The following is an 18,818-nucleotide window of genomic DNA, read 5'->3' as shown; positions in this document are numbered from 1 at the left end:
ATTGGCCGCGATACAGAATATGTGGAGCGCTCCTATTGGTGCTTTCGAAAAGCCTCCGAATACTAGCCGAGCCCGACGGGTGCATTTAGCTACTGCATTGGGAATATTTTTATATAGGTAATAATAAGTTGCATTCGCAACAGTAGTAGTTCCCGCTGTAAGTCAGTCCCAACCACGTTATACAGCCAGGGTAAGTGATATTGAACCTTACGTATATTGTTCTGAAACTCACACTCTCATCACGAACTCAGTCGTAATCAAAGGTTCAGACACCGTGTACAAGCTGTGTCTAAACGATAAATACGATAATCCCTTGAACCCTGAATCCCTTTGACATAATTATTGAATGTCACTCATAACAATACATTATGAATTAAAACTTTATGGGAAACAATAGAGACTCCAATGAACCATATGAGTCACAAAACTTCAAACTTGGATAAATCCACCCTTAGGAAATATCTACCCACCAAAATCGTAAAATCTGTCAGTTGGATTTATCCGAGTTTGAAGTTAAACGACTCATATATGGGATTACTGTACGATATAGGGAGCGTGCATAAACTGTAGGTGGCAGCACAGGAGACGTCAGATTTTTGGCGCGAGGTGTAAATGTGAAGTTTATGCTTCCAATGTACTATGCACAAGAAAGTGTACGAGGACGGTAGATGGCAGCACTTGCTTCGGTGTCGGATAAATACGAACGTTTCCGGGAAAACACGAAGGGAAAGGATTATTCACTATATCTGTACATTATTGATCTACTGTTAATATTTCGAATTATTTCCAGGTGTGGATAGGCTCTCTATCAACTTGCCCTAATGGCCGGCGCCTTGAGTGCAACAGTCGCGGAACTGACCAGCCAGATATACAGGACGGCCTCGGGCAGGCCATATTGTATGTCTCACAGGTTACCCCAAGTGGCGTACTATGTTTTCTGCCATCCTACGCTTTAATTAACAAGCTGGTAAAAAGGTGAGCCCCTAGAATAGTAAAGACTATAGTCACAACACATCAGGCTATAACGTCCGTACACAAAAAGAGATCGAGGTGGGCAAGATTTGTCTTTGACGTACGTGTCATTTTCCTTGTATTTGTGTCGCCATTACAGATTCTTTTTTGTATGTAGTGAGTGAGAAAAGCGACTGTGTGTTCCGACGTGTCGGAAGCCGTTGTTGCTCGAAATCAAACAGGGTTGACACTTGAAATTATTTGCAGATGGAGAGAAACAGGGTTGTGGATGAAACTGAGTCAAACGAAACGGGTCTTCGTTGAGTCCAGGAATGTTAGAGATCACAACGATATCATGGAGGTATGTTAAAAGTGGCTTCACTACATAGGTCAAAAATGCTTATTTTATTAATACAAAAAATCATTTATTGCAAATCATAAAAAAAAATTCATAAAAATTCTTCTACTCGTCGACTGTAATGGTTGAATTAAGATTTTGTATACCAAACTGTAATTGGGTACTTTTCATGTATGGAATCCCAACTCAACTATAACATTCATTTTGAAACGGTTTAGTCAACTATAATGAAATAGACCAATCACAGCTCGCCGCGGTCAAGAGGACGAAACAAAACGATAGATCAAATTAATTATTTATTTTAGGTTGTATAGTAGATACAATTGCTTCATAAGTCATTAAACGCACATGTGACACCCTTAATATAGCAACATCCATAGACTACGAAAACTGCTTACCATTGCTTGTTAGTCTCCAGTGGCCAAAATCTAGAAAAAGCTGTCTAAAAATAGAATTTAGCAAGGAGCAAGTACCAGGGCCTCATGAGTTACGAGAAGGTGTCGCTGACCACCGCCGGGTCCCGGCGGCCGGGGCGCGCACGAGTATGAAGGTATCGCGGCTGCTCGCGTATCTTAGATGATCGCGTATATTGTAGACCTTATTCCCATATTCTGAAAATACAATATGTACTAACTGGTATATTTTGTGGTAACAATTTGTAGATCCTTCCCTACCCACTGCTCACTGATTTTGTTGTCTTTGATTTGAACTTACCTTATCTATACTTAGTTAACTAATTATTGTTTTATTATTGTTTGTATAGGTAAAAGGTAATTAAACGATCTGCAAATATTATACTAAAGGGGCTTCTTACGCGTTGTGCGCGTAATAAACTTTGTTTTGTTTAACAACCAAACATACGTTGTAGTTTTTATTTACATTTAAGTTTTAGTTAAGTGCTTTGTAAGTGAGTACACACTCGCTATACTTTTAATTTGTTTCTGTATTAGCTAAATTTCTGTGAAGTAAAATGCATAATTTCTTTGAGAAACTAAAGTTCTATAAACCTAAATAGCTGTATTCTTTTGGCTTGTTTACCTGTATGATTTTATTAGTGCAAAGTATTATTTTTATTGACTCGTAGAAAATAGTTATTTGTTTTACAAGGGGGCAAAGTTGTTGTTTAACCGCTCGTGCTAATATTGATACCCGAGCAAGCGAAAGATTCCAAAATTGAACCACGAGCGTAGCGAGCGGTTCGAGAAGTGGAATCTTGAGCCTTGCGAGGGTTTCAAGGCACGAGGGTTAAACAAACTTTGCTTCCGAGTGAAACACAAATTTTTTCACCACACCAACGCGAGGAAAATACTAACTATGAAATATCAAAAAAATCAAACCAAATCGAATCTAAATGAACGTAATATGGAATGATACATTCAACATCATAATTTAAAAGTCAATTCCACCAGCTAACATAAGGAAACAACTCAAAATTTGCATCTGATTACTTTGCCCCACATGTGGATAAAATGCAACTTTCTCATTAGTTTTTGAACAATCAAGAGTGCCTTTACCAGTTGAAGTGGTGAAAAGTATTGTATACAATAGTGATATAATCAAGCTTTTCAATCTAGTACCTAACTTTGGCAACTCAGCAAGCTTCGTTAACACACGATACTCGACTGAAAAACTCTCTATTATATCACGATTGTATAAAATACTATTATTAATATTCAAATGCTATTATTAACGATTTGAGTTTCGGCCCCGTGATCGCTGTATTCTATCGGTGCCGGCTTCTCGAACTGTGTCGCGCAGGAACTCTCCCATTGTTCGCGCTTTACCGAATACCCTCCTTCAGACGGTGGCAGAGCGCCTAGACGGCCTTTTTCAGCTTCATTGGGATAAGCTGCACAGGGCGTCTAACTGATTTATTAGTTGTATGTTATTCGTTTTAATTTCTAATTTTATGTGTGCAAGTGTTATTGATTGTAATTTTAATGTATTCTTTTTCTTTCTAATTTTGTTAAATTTGTTAATACTTAAATTAGTGATTGTGTCATTATGGATCGCATGTATCTGTAATAAAAGAATTTATTAATATTATTTACACAGCTTGAATACACTTCTCACATCGGCGCCCGAGTGTGATGTGTTTGCAAGTAGATGGGTGGTAGTGCGTGATGAATATCTGAGGTTTAGCGAGAAAATGGATGTTCGTCCCTCCTCTGTCTGACATGTGTCACCAGTAATACTATTATTACTAATGTTTCGTTTTACCACTTTTTTAATGTATATCTCTAGATTGGCTAGGTTTAATGTGTAATTTCACAGTGTTTCACTTTTGACTGTTATGCTATGTTGATTAATATGAATAAATAAATTTTATAGGATATTATTACACAATTTGACTAAGTCCCACAGTAAGCTCAATAAGGCTTGTGTTGAGGGTACTTAGACAACGATATACAGGGTGGACAAATAAGAATGATACACTTTGTTTTTAAATTTTAATTACATTAAGTGGAAATTTTATTAAATATTTTTTCATAAATATATTATTCAGGGTTGGCAATTGTATACGGAAGACAATTTCTGCCAAATGTCTACCACTAGCAGCAAGCAATTTTATCTCAAATATTTCTGTTGTTTTAACACGTTGTTTGCTCGATTAATTTTGAAAAAAAGTGACAGTGATTGGCACCCAAATTCCCCAAATTTTGCAGCTCTTGACTTATTTCTGTGGGGCTATCTAAAATAACGTGTCTATGCTAACGAGCTGATGTAATTTAAACAGTTAAAACCGACTATTCGACACAAATGTACTAAGATAATGCCAAAAATGTGCGAATAGATGCTGAACATTGGGATGATAAGGGCTTACATTTGCCTGCTGTTAGAGGTGGACATATGTCAGACATTATGTTTCGCATGAATTTGCCAACCCTGAAGAATATATTTTTAAAACAATACTTAATCATTTTTGAACTTAATACAGTTAAAATTTAAAAACAAAATGTATACTTCTTATTTGGCCACCCTGTATATAATATATAAATATTTATAAATACTTAAATATATAGAAAACATCCATGACTCAGGAACAAATATCCATGCTCATCACACGAATAAATGCCCTTACCAGGATTTGAACCCGGGACCATCGGCTTCATAGGCAGGGTCACTACCCACTAGGCCAGACCGGTCATCAAATAAAATATATGTAGGCTGCACTAAGCATTTTAATCAATGTTGAGCTGTAACATGTAACTTAATCATTTGACTCCCAGCACTTCAAAATGTGAAAAACCTTTTTGTTTGGATCATTAATGTTTTTACAGTACATATGGTGCTACTTTACCGCACTAGTGCGAAAATTAACATATTACGTTACTATGTCCAACATTTAAAGGGCCATATGTACTGTAAAACGTTGTATGATACTATTATACTAGGTAATTCGCAACTCGTGTCGATTTAAAACACTCCCTTCGGTCGTGTTTTAATTTATCGCCACTCGTTTCGAATTTCCTATTTTTCGCACTTGTATCGTAATGTACTATTATGAAATCGCGTGATATGGTGAGAGGTGAATAACTCGGGTCTCTGATCTTCTTATTCAGAAGAGAAACTAGTAAATAGAATTAGGGTCTTTATGGTCAGCTTATGCAAATTAAATGATATATCATTTATTTTCAGCCTAGTAAGACATATAGATACATACCTTACAAAGGAACATACATATAATAATTAAATATCTTAAAATTTAAAACTCAAAATTATTAATTGTATTTTTTTATTTATTAATTGTGTAACTAGTTCACTGTGGTTCAGTACTTACTGTTATGCTGTTAACTAATTTGAATAAATAAATAAATAAATCATTTTGGTGACGCAGTTTCATAGCGTCATCTGTTCCGGTGTAGAAATAGGCAGATTCCCACGGAACCGCCGAAATGGCCTTCGGCCAGATGGCCTACCGCGAACACCGAAGTTCGAAAATTGCAGGTATCTTTCTCTTTTACTCCAATTAAGGCATAATTAGAGTGACAGAAAAAGATGCCCGCAATTTGCGAAGTTCGGTGTTCGCGGAAGGCCTGCAGAAGTCCGGTGGTTTCCAACAGCGTCCGCGGCACGCGCAACACAAATGAACTGCGGTGCCCGTAATGGCGCGATCGCAGCCGGAACACTGATTATTGTTCGCTGGTGGATAGATATCATTCGATACCTCCCTGGAAGGGAGGTATGAGAGGCCGCTTCCGCCTTACGGCAGTAGCGGGTCCCATCGAAGTGGGGAGGTCAATCCTCGTCATTTTGTGGACGATGTGTGCTGCTGGTGTTGGTCAGCTCTTCGCTACCGATCGTTACCCAACCCCACGACCACGACTAGCCTGGTGATAACGTTAGAGCGGGGCCAGGTTTCGGGGCCGCGGTGAAGGCGACCAGTAGTTCAGCTTGTTCGCTGTTGTTGCAGGACTACTACAAGTACTCGGCGAGTGCCGAGGGCGCGCTGCTGTTCGCCGTGTACCGCGGCAAGGTGTCCGAGGGCATGGACTTCAAAGATCACCAGGCTCGAGCCGTCATCACGGTCAGTTATTTTTTGTATAATAAACATTGACATATATCTAAGGACGGCAGGCATTAAATAATGGGGCCAGCACAGCGGTGTCACGCACACGAATTCGAGCCAATCGTGCAGTCTAACGCCACGACGAGATTGCGATGGTTGATGAGTTTGTATCACGCGCGCGATTGGTCGCAACTAGTGGCGTTAGACTGCACGATTGGCTCGAATTCGTGAGTGACACCACTGAACTAGCACCATTCTTAGTGACTGTTAGGCCCGTCCTTAGATATATGTCAATGATAATAAAATAATACAAACAATTAAGATAAGTTTATTTATTTATTTGCCGCTTACAGAATAGTTCAACGCGTGATGTATAAATACAAACATATTATCGGAGGCTTTCTTATTTACTGGCCGAAGTACACACTTTTTCTGGTCAACGGAGCGCAGTGTGCCGAAAGTTGACTCTTTGGGTAACAGAAAAATAATATAATAATATAATAATGCGCAGCGCAGGACCACTAGCCCTGGTGACACCTTGGGATTGTATACTATAACTTAAATCACAAAGCAATATAATCGCCTTACTCATATTTTTTTAGAAGTTCATAGATAGATGGAAACAGGTATTTATATGCTTCTCTACCAAAGTCGAAATCATTGTGTGACGTGGCTGCGATTTCCTCGTAATGGACCACATTTGGAAGCTTCTCCTTCAATAGTTTCACATTCTCCACCAGCACTATTTTATCCAACTCCCCAGCCATCAGCGCTACATCTACTGTTACTTTGCTCAAGTCATACTCTGGCGGAATCAGATTCCCGTATTTATTCAAATTGCCAGGAAATCCATAGTCGAACTGACTAAATTTCTTCCGCAAATAAACTTGATCGTAATGCAATAAACATTTCCTTGAAACTGCACCGGGTGCGTGCCCAAATAAGGTACCCAGGAAGTCTAACTCGAAACCTGCTGGATTATATCCAACAATCGGGAAAATTACAAATTTGACGCACACTATGTAACTAATAACACCTTTAGTGCAAATCGTTTTAATCAGGCTGAGAAGCGCACCGCGGTCTCTAAAAAGTTCCTCAATCCCAAGCGTTTCTGCAAGAGTTAATAGCGCAGGGCCAGCGTCAGCGATTATTTGGAACAATGGCGGCATATTAAAGAAATATACAGCAGGCGCTAATGCAATGAACAATTTCACCTTCTCGTTGTATTCTGGTCTCAGCGACGCAAGTGCGAAAAATTCTGTTGTTCCCTCAGAGTGACCGATGTACAAGACCTTCTCACCTGTTTGATCGTTCACGAGATCTATCGTAGCGGCGAGGTCGTAATATCCTATCTCGTGAAAACTGAAATCCCAGAATTTTTTGTCCTTGTCAGGATCCAGTTCGGTATGACGTCTGCTGAACTTCGTACCTCTGTTGTTGAGGATCCACACGTCGTATCCCGCATCCGCTAAAGCTATGGCCAATGAGCCAGGTCCTCTCAAAACCCAAATATCTCCATCCGCTCCAAGTCCATGGCCTATTAATACTGGAGCCCTATTTCCAGGGATGTGAAATACCGTGAGGACGTATCCATCTTCAGTGATAACTTCATACCGCTCGGTAGTATGTCCATATTTACTCGTAAGTTGCGTGAAATTAAGCCTCCCATCTTCAGTAAGGGTAAGATCTGATATATTTGCCAGTAGCGACGAGTAATCTAATTCGGAGTCGCAATGAGAATACTGGATAATCACTATTAATAAGAGGACAGCGGACTTCATTTTGGTGTCGTGCTTCTTGAAGAGAACTGTGTGTACATAACTAAATTTCCAAAGTCGAATATTTTATACTCCGAGGCCATGACGAATTAATGCCACCGTATTTTGGTGATGTGTTAACAGCTTCACTGCGAATGGCAAGAGGTTTGCGTACTTGTTTGTGTAACTTTTGCAAAATATTTTTATACCTAAAAAAAGGATTATAAAATAAACCTACTCGTACATACGCATATGTATGTCATTTTATATGCAGAAGAGAACTTAACTGATAACAAGTGTTGATTAGACAAGACGTACGGGCAGGGCGGCATATTGAATGTTGTTGAGAAGGCCGTCACAACGGACAAGAACTCGCGTTTCTGCACAGTGAGAAAAGTTAGTGCTTCGCTCCTTCTGGTCTACCGACTGTCTGTAAGTGGGGTATGTGTAAAGAAAACGTTGAGGCAGCTCGTAAAACTTGTTAAATGTTCGCTTCTCGGGCAGCAGGTCTGTTAGTTTTAGGATTCCGTGAAGTCAATTGAAAGAAATCCTACAAGCAAGGTTTACTGTATATGTATAACAAAATTAACAAATACATATAAACATGGCACAGAGAGTCGGAGGTCCAAATTAAAAGTTTGCCAACGGGCTATTGAGCGCAACATTTTAGGTGTTAAGAGGACCGATCGTATCCGGAACACCACACTGCGCTCAAGACCCCCGTTGCTAACTTTGGAGAGAATAAATGGGACTGCATCCAGAGTCGCATGCGTCCATACCGCGGAGCGGACGAGGTAGGCCCAGACGGAGAGGGCGGGACGACCTAGACAGACAGTTTCCTCAACAACTGGCCGAAAGAGGCGCTAGATAGGGAGTCGTGGAGATAAAGGGGGGAGGCCTTTGCCCAGCAGTGGGACACTAAAACAGGCTGGGGAAAAAGCTTATAATACATATATAATAGCGGGACAAGCGCTAGTAAATCTCGAGAAAGAAACAAATGTAGAATGAAGCCATGCTTTCATTGTAACAAATATGTCACCTATCCAACTTAATATTTATTAAGGTAACAACCCCAATTATGGATAGATTAAAAACAGATATTGACTGTTTTTAAATTTCCACTGCTATCTTTACAAGTTTAACTGGTTAATTTGAGTTAAATGTCTTGATTTTACCTATATTTTGGTGACTAGTCCTCCTACAAACAGTCACAATAAACCTAAAAAATAAAACTCAACTCCAGAAATAATCAGCTGGCTTTTCGAGAGCATTCGTATAATGTTTGGTTCAATGCAACCACTGACTAAAAGACTGACTAATAAAGGAAATAAGTATCATTTATTATTCGGCAACTAAGGCCCATATACATACCTTACAAACGAACACATACAATAATAAAAATCTTTTCGGCGACACAGCTTTCTGTTGCGTCGCTTTCCGGTGTAGGATTTGGCAGATTCCCGCGGAACCGCCAGAAGTCCGCGCTCGCGATGGTTTCCAGCAAAGGCCGCGGGACGCGCACCGCGAGCGAAATGTAATATTTTATAAGATAAGATGCAACACCCTATATTGTATGCCAAATCTTGCTACCCGAAGTGGGTATGCGTATGGCCTCCTCTATGAGTCGGTTGTACAGTAACCGGCTGTCACTATATGGGAAGTTTACTTCTCTACTGTATGTTGATCAGTCCGTCTATTGTGGTAGGTTCCAATGGTCTATAAGTCAACTTCCAATGGCAGTGTGTTAGATTAACTGTTCCTACGAGTGTAGTTATATATGTCGTTAATTATTGACCGAAACGTTAGCGGAGGTCTACTTTTTGACTCGGGCAATCTCCTATAATATGTCCGGACTACAGGTCGCAATTCTCAACCGATTCTCGTGAAATTTTTTGAGCAGGTTCAGTAGTTACATAGAATTTGTCTGTCATTTCGTTTTTTTGGAAAATGTTCATAATGGTGGAAATTGGCATAATATATGGGAGGCAATAGCATTTCATTTCGTTTTCTGCAAACGATAGTCATCTTGGCTATGCCAAGTGTCCTGTTTATAAGTAGATAGACGATGATGTATTTACGTGCTCAAACTACAATTATATTCAGTCCTTAATTATAACATTCATTACTGGATCCTCGTCCACTGGGGTGGTTACTTTACTGCTCACTAATTAACAAAAAAACTGATTATATATGCTTTACTAAAGTTATACAGGTGTAGAATTGTCTAATAACAATTTAACACGAGGTCAGCAACAAATAATAATGTTTCTGGCATTATTTCAATTATTTGCATTGGATGATCTGTATATTCAGTTGTCAATAAATTTACTTTAGCGTTCAAAATATTATTCGTGAAATGTCGTCATTACGTGCCTTATAGCAGACTTCAAAGTATCACGTTTCGGGCGGAGCAGCTCGAGAGAACTGTAATAGTACATTATGATACAATTTTGATAAGTTGGTCATCACACACGAGGCGATATTGTGCGCGCGAGCTTTAAGCGAGCGCGCAATAAGAAAGCCGATGTGGGTAATGACCAATGCACACGCGTTTCATACGACGTTTTTCAACACACTTGCGAGGAAAAAACAAAACTTTTTTTATCAAAACAGTAAAAGTACAATTTTCAAAATGGTGGCTTACAGTTTTAACATCGAATAATTGCACCAAAGCGTGCTGGGCTTGTAGGCACTTAGTCGCCAGTTCATTGAAGTAAGCTACCAACACGTTTTCGAAGAAAGACTGGGCGTTTTTGCTGATTTCCCATTGAATAAAAGTTTCATATGCCGCCAATTATTTTTCACCTGATTTTAATGGAAAAAGGCTATCTTTCTCGGCTCTTGCCTCTATTAGTATTACTGGCAATTTTATGTGTTCTTCATTTTCAATGCTCGCAAATGCTATTTTCGTCAATATATAAACTAAAACCATGCAAAACTATTCCAATATTATGACAAATACGTAAAATGGCTGGCGCGTTATTTTTTTTTACGCACGGTTCCAATGCGCGCGCAAGGCAAAGGCGCGAACGAAATCGACAAACAGCCAATTTAAAAAAATGTACAATATTATAGCTAATATTTTCGTATTTCTATTCGACGGATGGATATCAAATCGATAAAATGTCATGTTTAGTGTAATTTACATGATAATTTAATCTATAAATTATGTTTGGTGTGATAAAACCTCTTTGAACTAAGATTTGAAACCTAATAGTTGGTTAAAAAAAATGTATTACTCGAACAAATTATGAAGTCTCCGTTTCTATGCATATTATTAGCAATCAGTTACCTTCTTAACTCGGTCGGATATATAATGAAAAAGCACGAGTGTTATAAATGTTATAATATACTGAAAAAGCACGCGTGATTATGAGCCAAAAACCGGTGGAATAAAAACGTCGTTTTGAGCAAGTGTGTTGAAAAGTAATTTCATACAACCGGGCCGCAATAGACCGAAGGAAGTAATTTTTTTTACAATCTTTTTATTAACTTGCAATGTACCTGTATGTAATGTATGTAACGGGTCAAATCTTGTAAGTTAAACTTAACGCACTTATGGTTTCTGATGAAGCTGAAAATTGACATATATATGTAAGAACGGTGACAATGTAATATTATGGTACCATCGAGCTGATCTGATGATGAAGACAAGATATAGCCATAGGAACTCTGTGATAACACAACGCAACCTAATTGTGTTTGGGGTTGTTAGAATTGTCTCGATGAGTATTAGTAACTGTGGAAAGAGAAGTAGTCAACGGTACAAACGTGGAAAGAGAAGTAGTCAACGGTACAAACATGTATCAAAATAATTGACAGAAACTTGACAAAAAAACTTATCAGAGTTCCGTACCTGAAGGGGGCTATCCGGAATCCTATGATTCTACGTCGACGCGCAGTTCGTGAACCTGAAATAACTTGAAATGTATACTTATGTATGTCTGTACGGTTCTAATCTTGTAAGTTAAATTTGACCCATCTTTCTGGTTTTCGATGAAGGTATTGCATACATAAGTATGTAAATTGGACGCAATATTATTATGTCATGAAGCTGATCTGATGACAGAGCTGACAGGTGGCTATATGAACTCTGTAATAAAACGCGCAACCCCCTCGAGTTTGGGGTTGTTTAATTTGTATTTATTTATTGCATGTCACATGTACATTACAAGTATTCCAAGTACTTAAAACTATAGGTAGGTACACAAATTACACATGAAACCCTGATGGGCGCGGTAATGAAGGTAGGTAGGTAGGATCGTTTAGAGTATTGTTACTTTCACACAGAGACCGTGGTACACAAACAAATATTATTTAGTATTTTGATCGTAGATGCTATTCAGGGTCTGATGATGATGGAGTCAGAAGGTGATCAGAGGAACTCTGTAATACAACTATAAGTACCCGACTATATCGAGTTTGACTCGTTTTGATGAGTACTTTGGTCTTCAATGGTAGCCAGGGCCTGATTATGGCATCCAGGGTCCGAAGGTGTCCACCATAGAACCGCTGTAATATAACGACCGAACTTAATCGGGCTTGGGCTGAATTGCTTCGTCTTGACGAGAGTTTTGGTCATAGAAGGTGTAGATGACGGGCTCTTTTGGATATATCTATTTCGATACTTTTTCTATTTTTAACTGTTACAATTTTTCTTTATCGGTCACTGTTAGTTTATTCAATTAAATTACACGTTATTTTGCAAGATTTCTACGTTTTATTAGCGAATCGGCTTACAAAATCTTCATTAGTCTTCGAGCCGGTCCTTGTGTTATACATATGTTTGAACCGCGCACTCAGTAAGTTTCGAAGTACAAAGTGTTTCATTGAGTTTCATTTCTAAATTTACCCCGAAGGAAAAATTATGGAGATTACGTGTCTGCATGGACAAGCTAAAGAAACCGTGTCAGCCCTGCTTATAACCGCCGCCTCTCCTGATGGACGACTCTTGAACTTCGTCACGGCGGCCCCGAATGTATGTCCCAAGAGTACCAGAAAGACATAGTCAATTTTTCTGTCAAAGTTCAAAACTTTGTGGAGTCTGTGAAGGCAGTGGGGCGCGAGGAGTACGTGCAAGGGCTTAGCATTGTCCCATTGCTAATATCGAAGCTACCTCCAGTACTCGTTTCAAAGTGGTCGGACTATACTTATAGAGTTATCCACTAATCAAGGACGGAGCAAAGTTGCGTTTGAATATTATTTCCGAGTCCGACTTTCTCAACATGGAAGCTCTCAAGATTACCATGATCGCCAACGTTCATCTGCAAAGTTATCGCTGTGCAGAATAAACAAAAGCAACACGATACTACTATAGTTGCACCGGAAGCGCAAGCAATTTTAATGCAAACTGACCAACGCGACGACGAAGGGGAGAACGATAAGTGCCTCTTATGCCGCACTCAATGTTAGAAGTTGTCCGATTGTAAGAAGTTTAAACGCGCTTTGCGTAAAGACAGATGGCGCCACGTTAAGAAGCATGGACTTTGCTACAAATGCATATCGTAACGCCACGACCGTGAGACCTTTTCTGCGCCTGTGTGCGACAAGGCTGAATGTAGAGGTGCATTCAATTTCCACAGTCAATTACAATTACACTAGGAAGACCTCGGCAAAGAAGGCAAAGCTTCAACTTCGCGCCCGATTGACGTTAACGTCAGCGCCTTGCAGCAGCCCGAGTCAAACTCGGTCACGGAGTCACCATCTAGTTCTATAATACAATCATCCCGAGAATTTTGTTTATCTGGTATAATCCAAACCCAAGTTATGAGGGTTTAAAAAACCATGAAGCGCTTTGAAAAAAGGCAGGTAGTGCCCTTGCGCTTCGCATTGCTCGTCTTGGCGGGGGCACTGCCTTGCCCCCAGATTTTAGAAGTAAAACTTTAAAACTCATTTGTACCTACTTGAAAAAACATGCCCAATATGCCCATCGGCTTAATGAAATTAAAACTAATCTAATACGCCCGTGGGCATAATATAGCTCATTCCATCTCATTATGCTGACATACAATGACACCGTTAACGATACAAATGCGGAAAGTAGAAAATTCGCCACTTGTGGCCATAAATTAAAACACGACCGAATGAAGTGTTTTAAATCGACACGAGTTACAAATTACCTACTCGCACGTGTATCGTACAACGTTTTACAGTAGGTACCTACAAATGTGGCCCTTCAAACTTTCGATATAGGAAGGGAAAGTGCTCATTCCCGCACTAGTGCGAGAAAGTAGCACAGTATGTACAGTAATAGTTATTACATACCGTAAAGTCGGGTTACATGACCCTTTTTTCTTGTATATTTTTATATACTTCTAGATCATTACGTTTCTATCCTTGATCCGAATTTTTAGTTACGGTTAGGTGCATCTTAAGGATACGTCGGATAAGTAAACGTAAAAAAAAAGTAAAAAAAAACCTTCTGTGTATTTTTTTTTATTTTTTCATTTTTGGGCCAAAGTTGATCTTAGATGCGGGTAAGTTTGAACTTTATACTTATTTTCATACAGAAAGTCCCACTATTAATCTAAACAACAAAGAAACCCAAGAAATCTTCTTAAGGTAGGCTAGCAAATGAAACGAATTAATTTTTGATACAATATTTGACATTTATTTGAGCAAAAATCAAACAAAAATAACTTTTTCAGTTCTGAGATAGAATAAAAGTTGTTCAAATTTTAACAAAACCTTAATTAACAGCCTTTTAATAAGAATCATCATTAGAATTAGTCAACATATACGATAATAATCACCTTTATTAGTAACAAGAATATGGTAATATTTTACCTCTAAGTAAAATAAAAGTACAAAATCTCAGTCAAGTAAAACTTAATACTGAAAACGTAACAAATTCTTAAATCACAGCATTTTAACGAGAATAATCGTTGGAAATAGTAGGGTAACAATTCGTTTTTGTAACTTAAGACTCACTTATACTTATTTTAAACCTATGGAGAGCAAAAACTCACAACAATCATGAAAAACTTAAAATTTAGATACCAGCACTTAATTAATTCAGTCTTTCAACGAAAACTATCATTGGATTAACGAAAACTATCAACTGATCTTCGTCTAAAATGACATAATCGTATGATTATGTCATTTTAATACGATAGGTACAATCGGGTATTACTTGTAGGCTAGCTACCCGCGGGCTAAAGTTCCCCGAAATGGGGGACAATGTTTACTATGATTATACTAACGAACTTTATGTTTCTAAGAAAAGACTAAATAAGTTTTTATTGTAATGGCAGTATCCTCAAAGACATGCTTTGTATCAAGATATAGGTATTAGTAAGCTAACTTACCTTATTTCGCTGTTTTAACCAAATGTTTGCAGACACCATTTATGTACGTACGTCTCACCTCACGCTTGATCGATACTGACAAGTTGAAACCTGCGCAAGCAACTTGGAAACGGTACCACGTCGCGGGTAGGTAGTGTCATTTATGATTTTAGAGCGTAACTGCTACGATCGGACGTCTATTGGCTTTGTGGCGGGATGTTAAATTCCTTTTAATTTTTTGGGACAATCTTTACCCTTAGGGCTAAAGAAACCCGGTTTTACGGTACTTTTACAAATTATTATTTTATAAATAAAGTAAAAAAAGGAGCGAAAAAAATTATCTTGAGCGTTACGAGGGTTTCAATGCTTTCTTCTTTTAAGTAAGCATCAGGTGAGATTGTGGTCAAATGCTTACCTTTTCCTAATAAAAAAAAAGGCACGAGGAGGAAACAGAAGAATTTTCACCACACCAACATGAAGATAATACTAACTGTAAAACACTATAAACCAAATGAACGCTATGAAATATTTATCATTCAAAGTCATCACTTAAAAGACAATTCCGTCAGCGGACATGCGGTAAAAACTCAAAATTTGCAACTCATTACTTTGCCACTCATGTGGATAAAAAACACCAGCGGCCTTTACCAGCTAGTGTGGTGAAACTTTATTTGGGGACAATTATGTATATACAAATCTCTCTGAGCCCCAAACTAAGCAAAGCTCGTATATATGTACAAGGACTCTAGCATTCTAGGCGACGATATACATACTTAGAAATAGTTCATTAATAATAGTGGGGGCTTGGAACTAACTCCCAGAAGATGTGGTTTTAGCACAAAATGTGAACCAGTTTAAAAATAAATTAGACAAGCATATTATATCTACTACTCGTTCATGATAACTATCTTTATGAATATTGGATACAGGTCATATCAGTTGTCAAACTGCCTGCCTGCTTAATAAATAATAATAATACCTATAAATTAATTACACTATGACTTTATTTATTTAAACTTTATTGCACAAATTTACAAAAAAAGAGTACAAATGGCGGACTTAACGCCTTAAGGCATTTATTCTTACCTACGATGAAGTTGGGACCATCTATAGCAGAACCTAGGGCGTCATCCATTAATTACGTCACACAAAATTTCGAATTTTTTATAGCCGGAGGACTTCCAACCCAGAGGGTAAACTAGACCCGAACTTTCAACCCAGAGCGTAAACTAGACCTTATTGGGATTAGTCCGGTTTCCTCGCGATGTTTTCTTCACCGAAATTAATTACGAAGCATGATAACAACTAATAAGTGTATTCCAGATCGGTGTGCCGTACCCGAACACATTCGACATGGCAGTTAAGGAGAAAATGAAATACAACGACAAATACGCCGCGCAAAGACACCTGCTCTCCAGCCGAGAGTGGCTCCGAGTGCAAGCATACAGGTTCGTTTCATCCATGATGATGCGCAGATTTGTCGAATCTAACCTTTAATGAGATGATATTACAGTTAGCGATCGACCGCGCGAGCGACCGATTATGTTTCTTATTGTTAACTCACGTGATGTTTTTAATGGTGATGGTGATATGCCGTGTTCACAATGTGGACGATCCTATCACTATCGGTGTTCTGGAGTACAGGAGAACACTTATAAAAGAATGAACGCGGATAAAAAAGCAAGTTGGCGGTGTATCTCGTGCCGCCAGCCGGACAGTAATGACTCCTTAACCGAATTGGTTAAGGAGGTTAAAAGCAAGCGCCTTCGTGAATGATACGATTTATAAAATTTGTGCATTCATCTTTGAATAAAACTTCTGCAAGAAATTCTGCTCAACTGAACTGTTACTGGCTTAACTGAGGAAGTGTTTTCGCTAAAGAAGCATTCGACTGGGATGCCCCGCACAAACGCTATATTTCATGTATTAGGACTTTATTTTTAGGCATATTTTTGACTATTTGTCAGAGAAAAAGAAACCAAAGAGTAAGTATACCAGGTAAAAGAAACTCCTACCAATGTTCAGTAAATTCGCGTTGTATGGAACAATGACATAGACAACTCTAGGAGTCAAGTCTGACACCGCTGATTTGCATCGCATCGAAATCGTAATGAAAATGATTCTTAGGTTATTGTTGTACTCGTAGTGTTATCAATGGGTCTTAGCTGTCTGATAATAGTGGCGTATTATTATTCCATTGGGAAGGGATTGTCTGGTCAAATAAGGATCATCTATTAAATGATCTCTTAATCATGTGGAATGTGTTCAGGGCGTTGAACCAGGCGGTGGGGCGCTGCGTGCGGCACCGCGGCGACTGGGGCGCGGTGCTGCTGGTGGACGCGCGCTTCCAGGCTGCCTACTACACCGACCACCTCTCCAAGTGGGTCAAGGGCTTTGTGAGTACATATATGTTTCTTCTGTAATGGTTGAATTAAGATTTCGTATGCCAAACTATAATTGCGTACTTTTCATGGTTCCTACTCATCTATAAGATTCATTTCGATACGCTGTAGTCAGCTATAAAAAAATTACCAATCACGTGCCGCCGCGCTTCCATAGATTAAACGGGCGCGGAGCGGGACTAATAATCGCGCGTTTATGTATTTTGTACTACATTTGTTGTCTACTGAGTTACCTACCAATTTTCATTAATTTGTAACAAAAAAGTTAAAAAATCAATATAGTTTTTCTTTGCTAGTAGTCTAGGGACACGAAATCATTGTTCTAAAAGTTGATCCACCCTATTTACAGCTGGGCAACAACCACCACACGTACGAGAGCCTGGTCAACAGCGACAACGGCCTGGAGAACTTCATGCAAAGCATGACGCAACGGGATGAAGAAGACTGAACCGTTGTACGACACGCCCGTGTGCGGTGCGCCATCGAGAACCTTGTCGGAACGTACAGTCACGTCTGAAAATATCGATACGGATAAAGTGCTAAAAAATATGTATACACTACCCTAACACATGGGCCATAAAGTCGTGTATATATATTTTTGGCACTTCGATCGTGTCGATGTTTTCAGACGTGACTCCTGAAATCCTTGGCGATCAAAGTTAAAATAATTTTAAAGGCACGACATTTTAAAGTTGAAAACACTTTACACGCCAATGATGTCACCATTGTAAATGAATTCGATCAATTTTGCAGCTCGCTGTTAATTTTTTTTTCGTTTTTTAGTGGCTGAAATGGCGGGTCACATTATACTATATTGCGATAGTTACAATCCTGTAAAACCTAAGTGCCATCTTAAAACACCTATTTTAAAGTCATAATAATAAAATAAGAGTACTTGCGGTGACTTAGTGAAAAAGAAATTGTCACCATCCATACTAAAATGTCAAAAAGTGTTTTTTTACGCAAATTATTAATGTAGAGTTGTTGAATTGAACTCAATATGGTTTGAAGAAAAAATAATGCAACCTCTCCTGACGGAAGAGATAAAGAGACGGTAATTTGGTTTTTTTTTTTGGAGTGGAAGTTGTATAGTGTGTGCTATATACACATGTGTATATAGCATAAAAATAATTGTCACTCATTTTATAAGATGTAAATAAGGTAGTAATTATATCATTGTAATCATTAAATGAAGTTTTAAAGTGAACGAATTATTTTTAAACATGTTTTATATACATTGTTTTTCTTTGTAGTTAATAGAAGTTTTCAAAATGTTTAACCCTTTCCCAGGCATAGTACGATTTATCGACCACATCATCTTCCTCGCGTTGTCCCGGCATTTTTGCCACGGTTCATGGGAGCCTGGGGTCCGCTTGGCCACTAATCCCTAGAATTGGCGTAGGCACTAGTTTTTCAAAAGCTATTGCCACCTGATTGGGATTAGTCCGGTTTCCTCACGATGTTTTCCTTCCCTGAAAAGCGACTGGTAAATATCAAATGATATTTCGGACATAAGATACGAATAAATCATTGGTATGAGCCGGGGTATTAACC

The 18,818-nt window shown here is 38.7% G+C and overlaps 1 protein-coding gene across 2 annotated transcripts in view; it reads left to right on the top strand.

Moving 5' to 3' along the window:
• LOC133529106 (Fanconi anemia group J protein homolog) overlaps positions 1-18,495 on the top strand; it is a 118,161-nt gene extending 99,666 nt beyond the window's left edge. For both annotated transcript variants that reach the window (XM_061866729.1, XM_061866728.1), the window contains exons 14-19: positions 791-975; positions 1,219-1,312; positions 5,724-5,837; positions 16,186-16,310; positions 17,132-17,258; positions 17,614-18,495. In XM_061866729.1, coding sequence (XP_061722713.1) covers positions 791-975; positions 1,219-1,312; positions 5,724-5,837; positions 16,186-16,310; positions 17,132-17,258; positions 17,614-17,712 — 744 coding nt within the window. In that variant the 3' untranslated portion in view covers positions 17,713-18,495. The remainder of the gene's footprint in view (positions 1-790; positions 976-1,218; positions 1,313-5,723; positions 5,838-16,185; positions 16,311-17,131; positions 17,259-17,613) is intronic.
• The last annotated feature ends 323 nt before the right edge of the window (positions 18,496-18,818 follow it).

This window comes from Cydia pomonella, chromosome 20, assembly GCF_033807575.1.
Source record: "Cydia pomonella isolate Wapato2018A chromosome 20, ilCydPomo1, whole genome shotgun sequence".
Lineage (NCBI taxonomy): Eukaryota > Metazoa > Arthropoda > Insecta > Lepidoptera > Tortricidae > Cydia > Cydia pomonella.
Note: the sequence above shows the minus strand (reverse complement) of the source record. Positions and strands in the feature narration are given on the sequence as shown.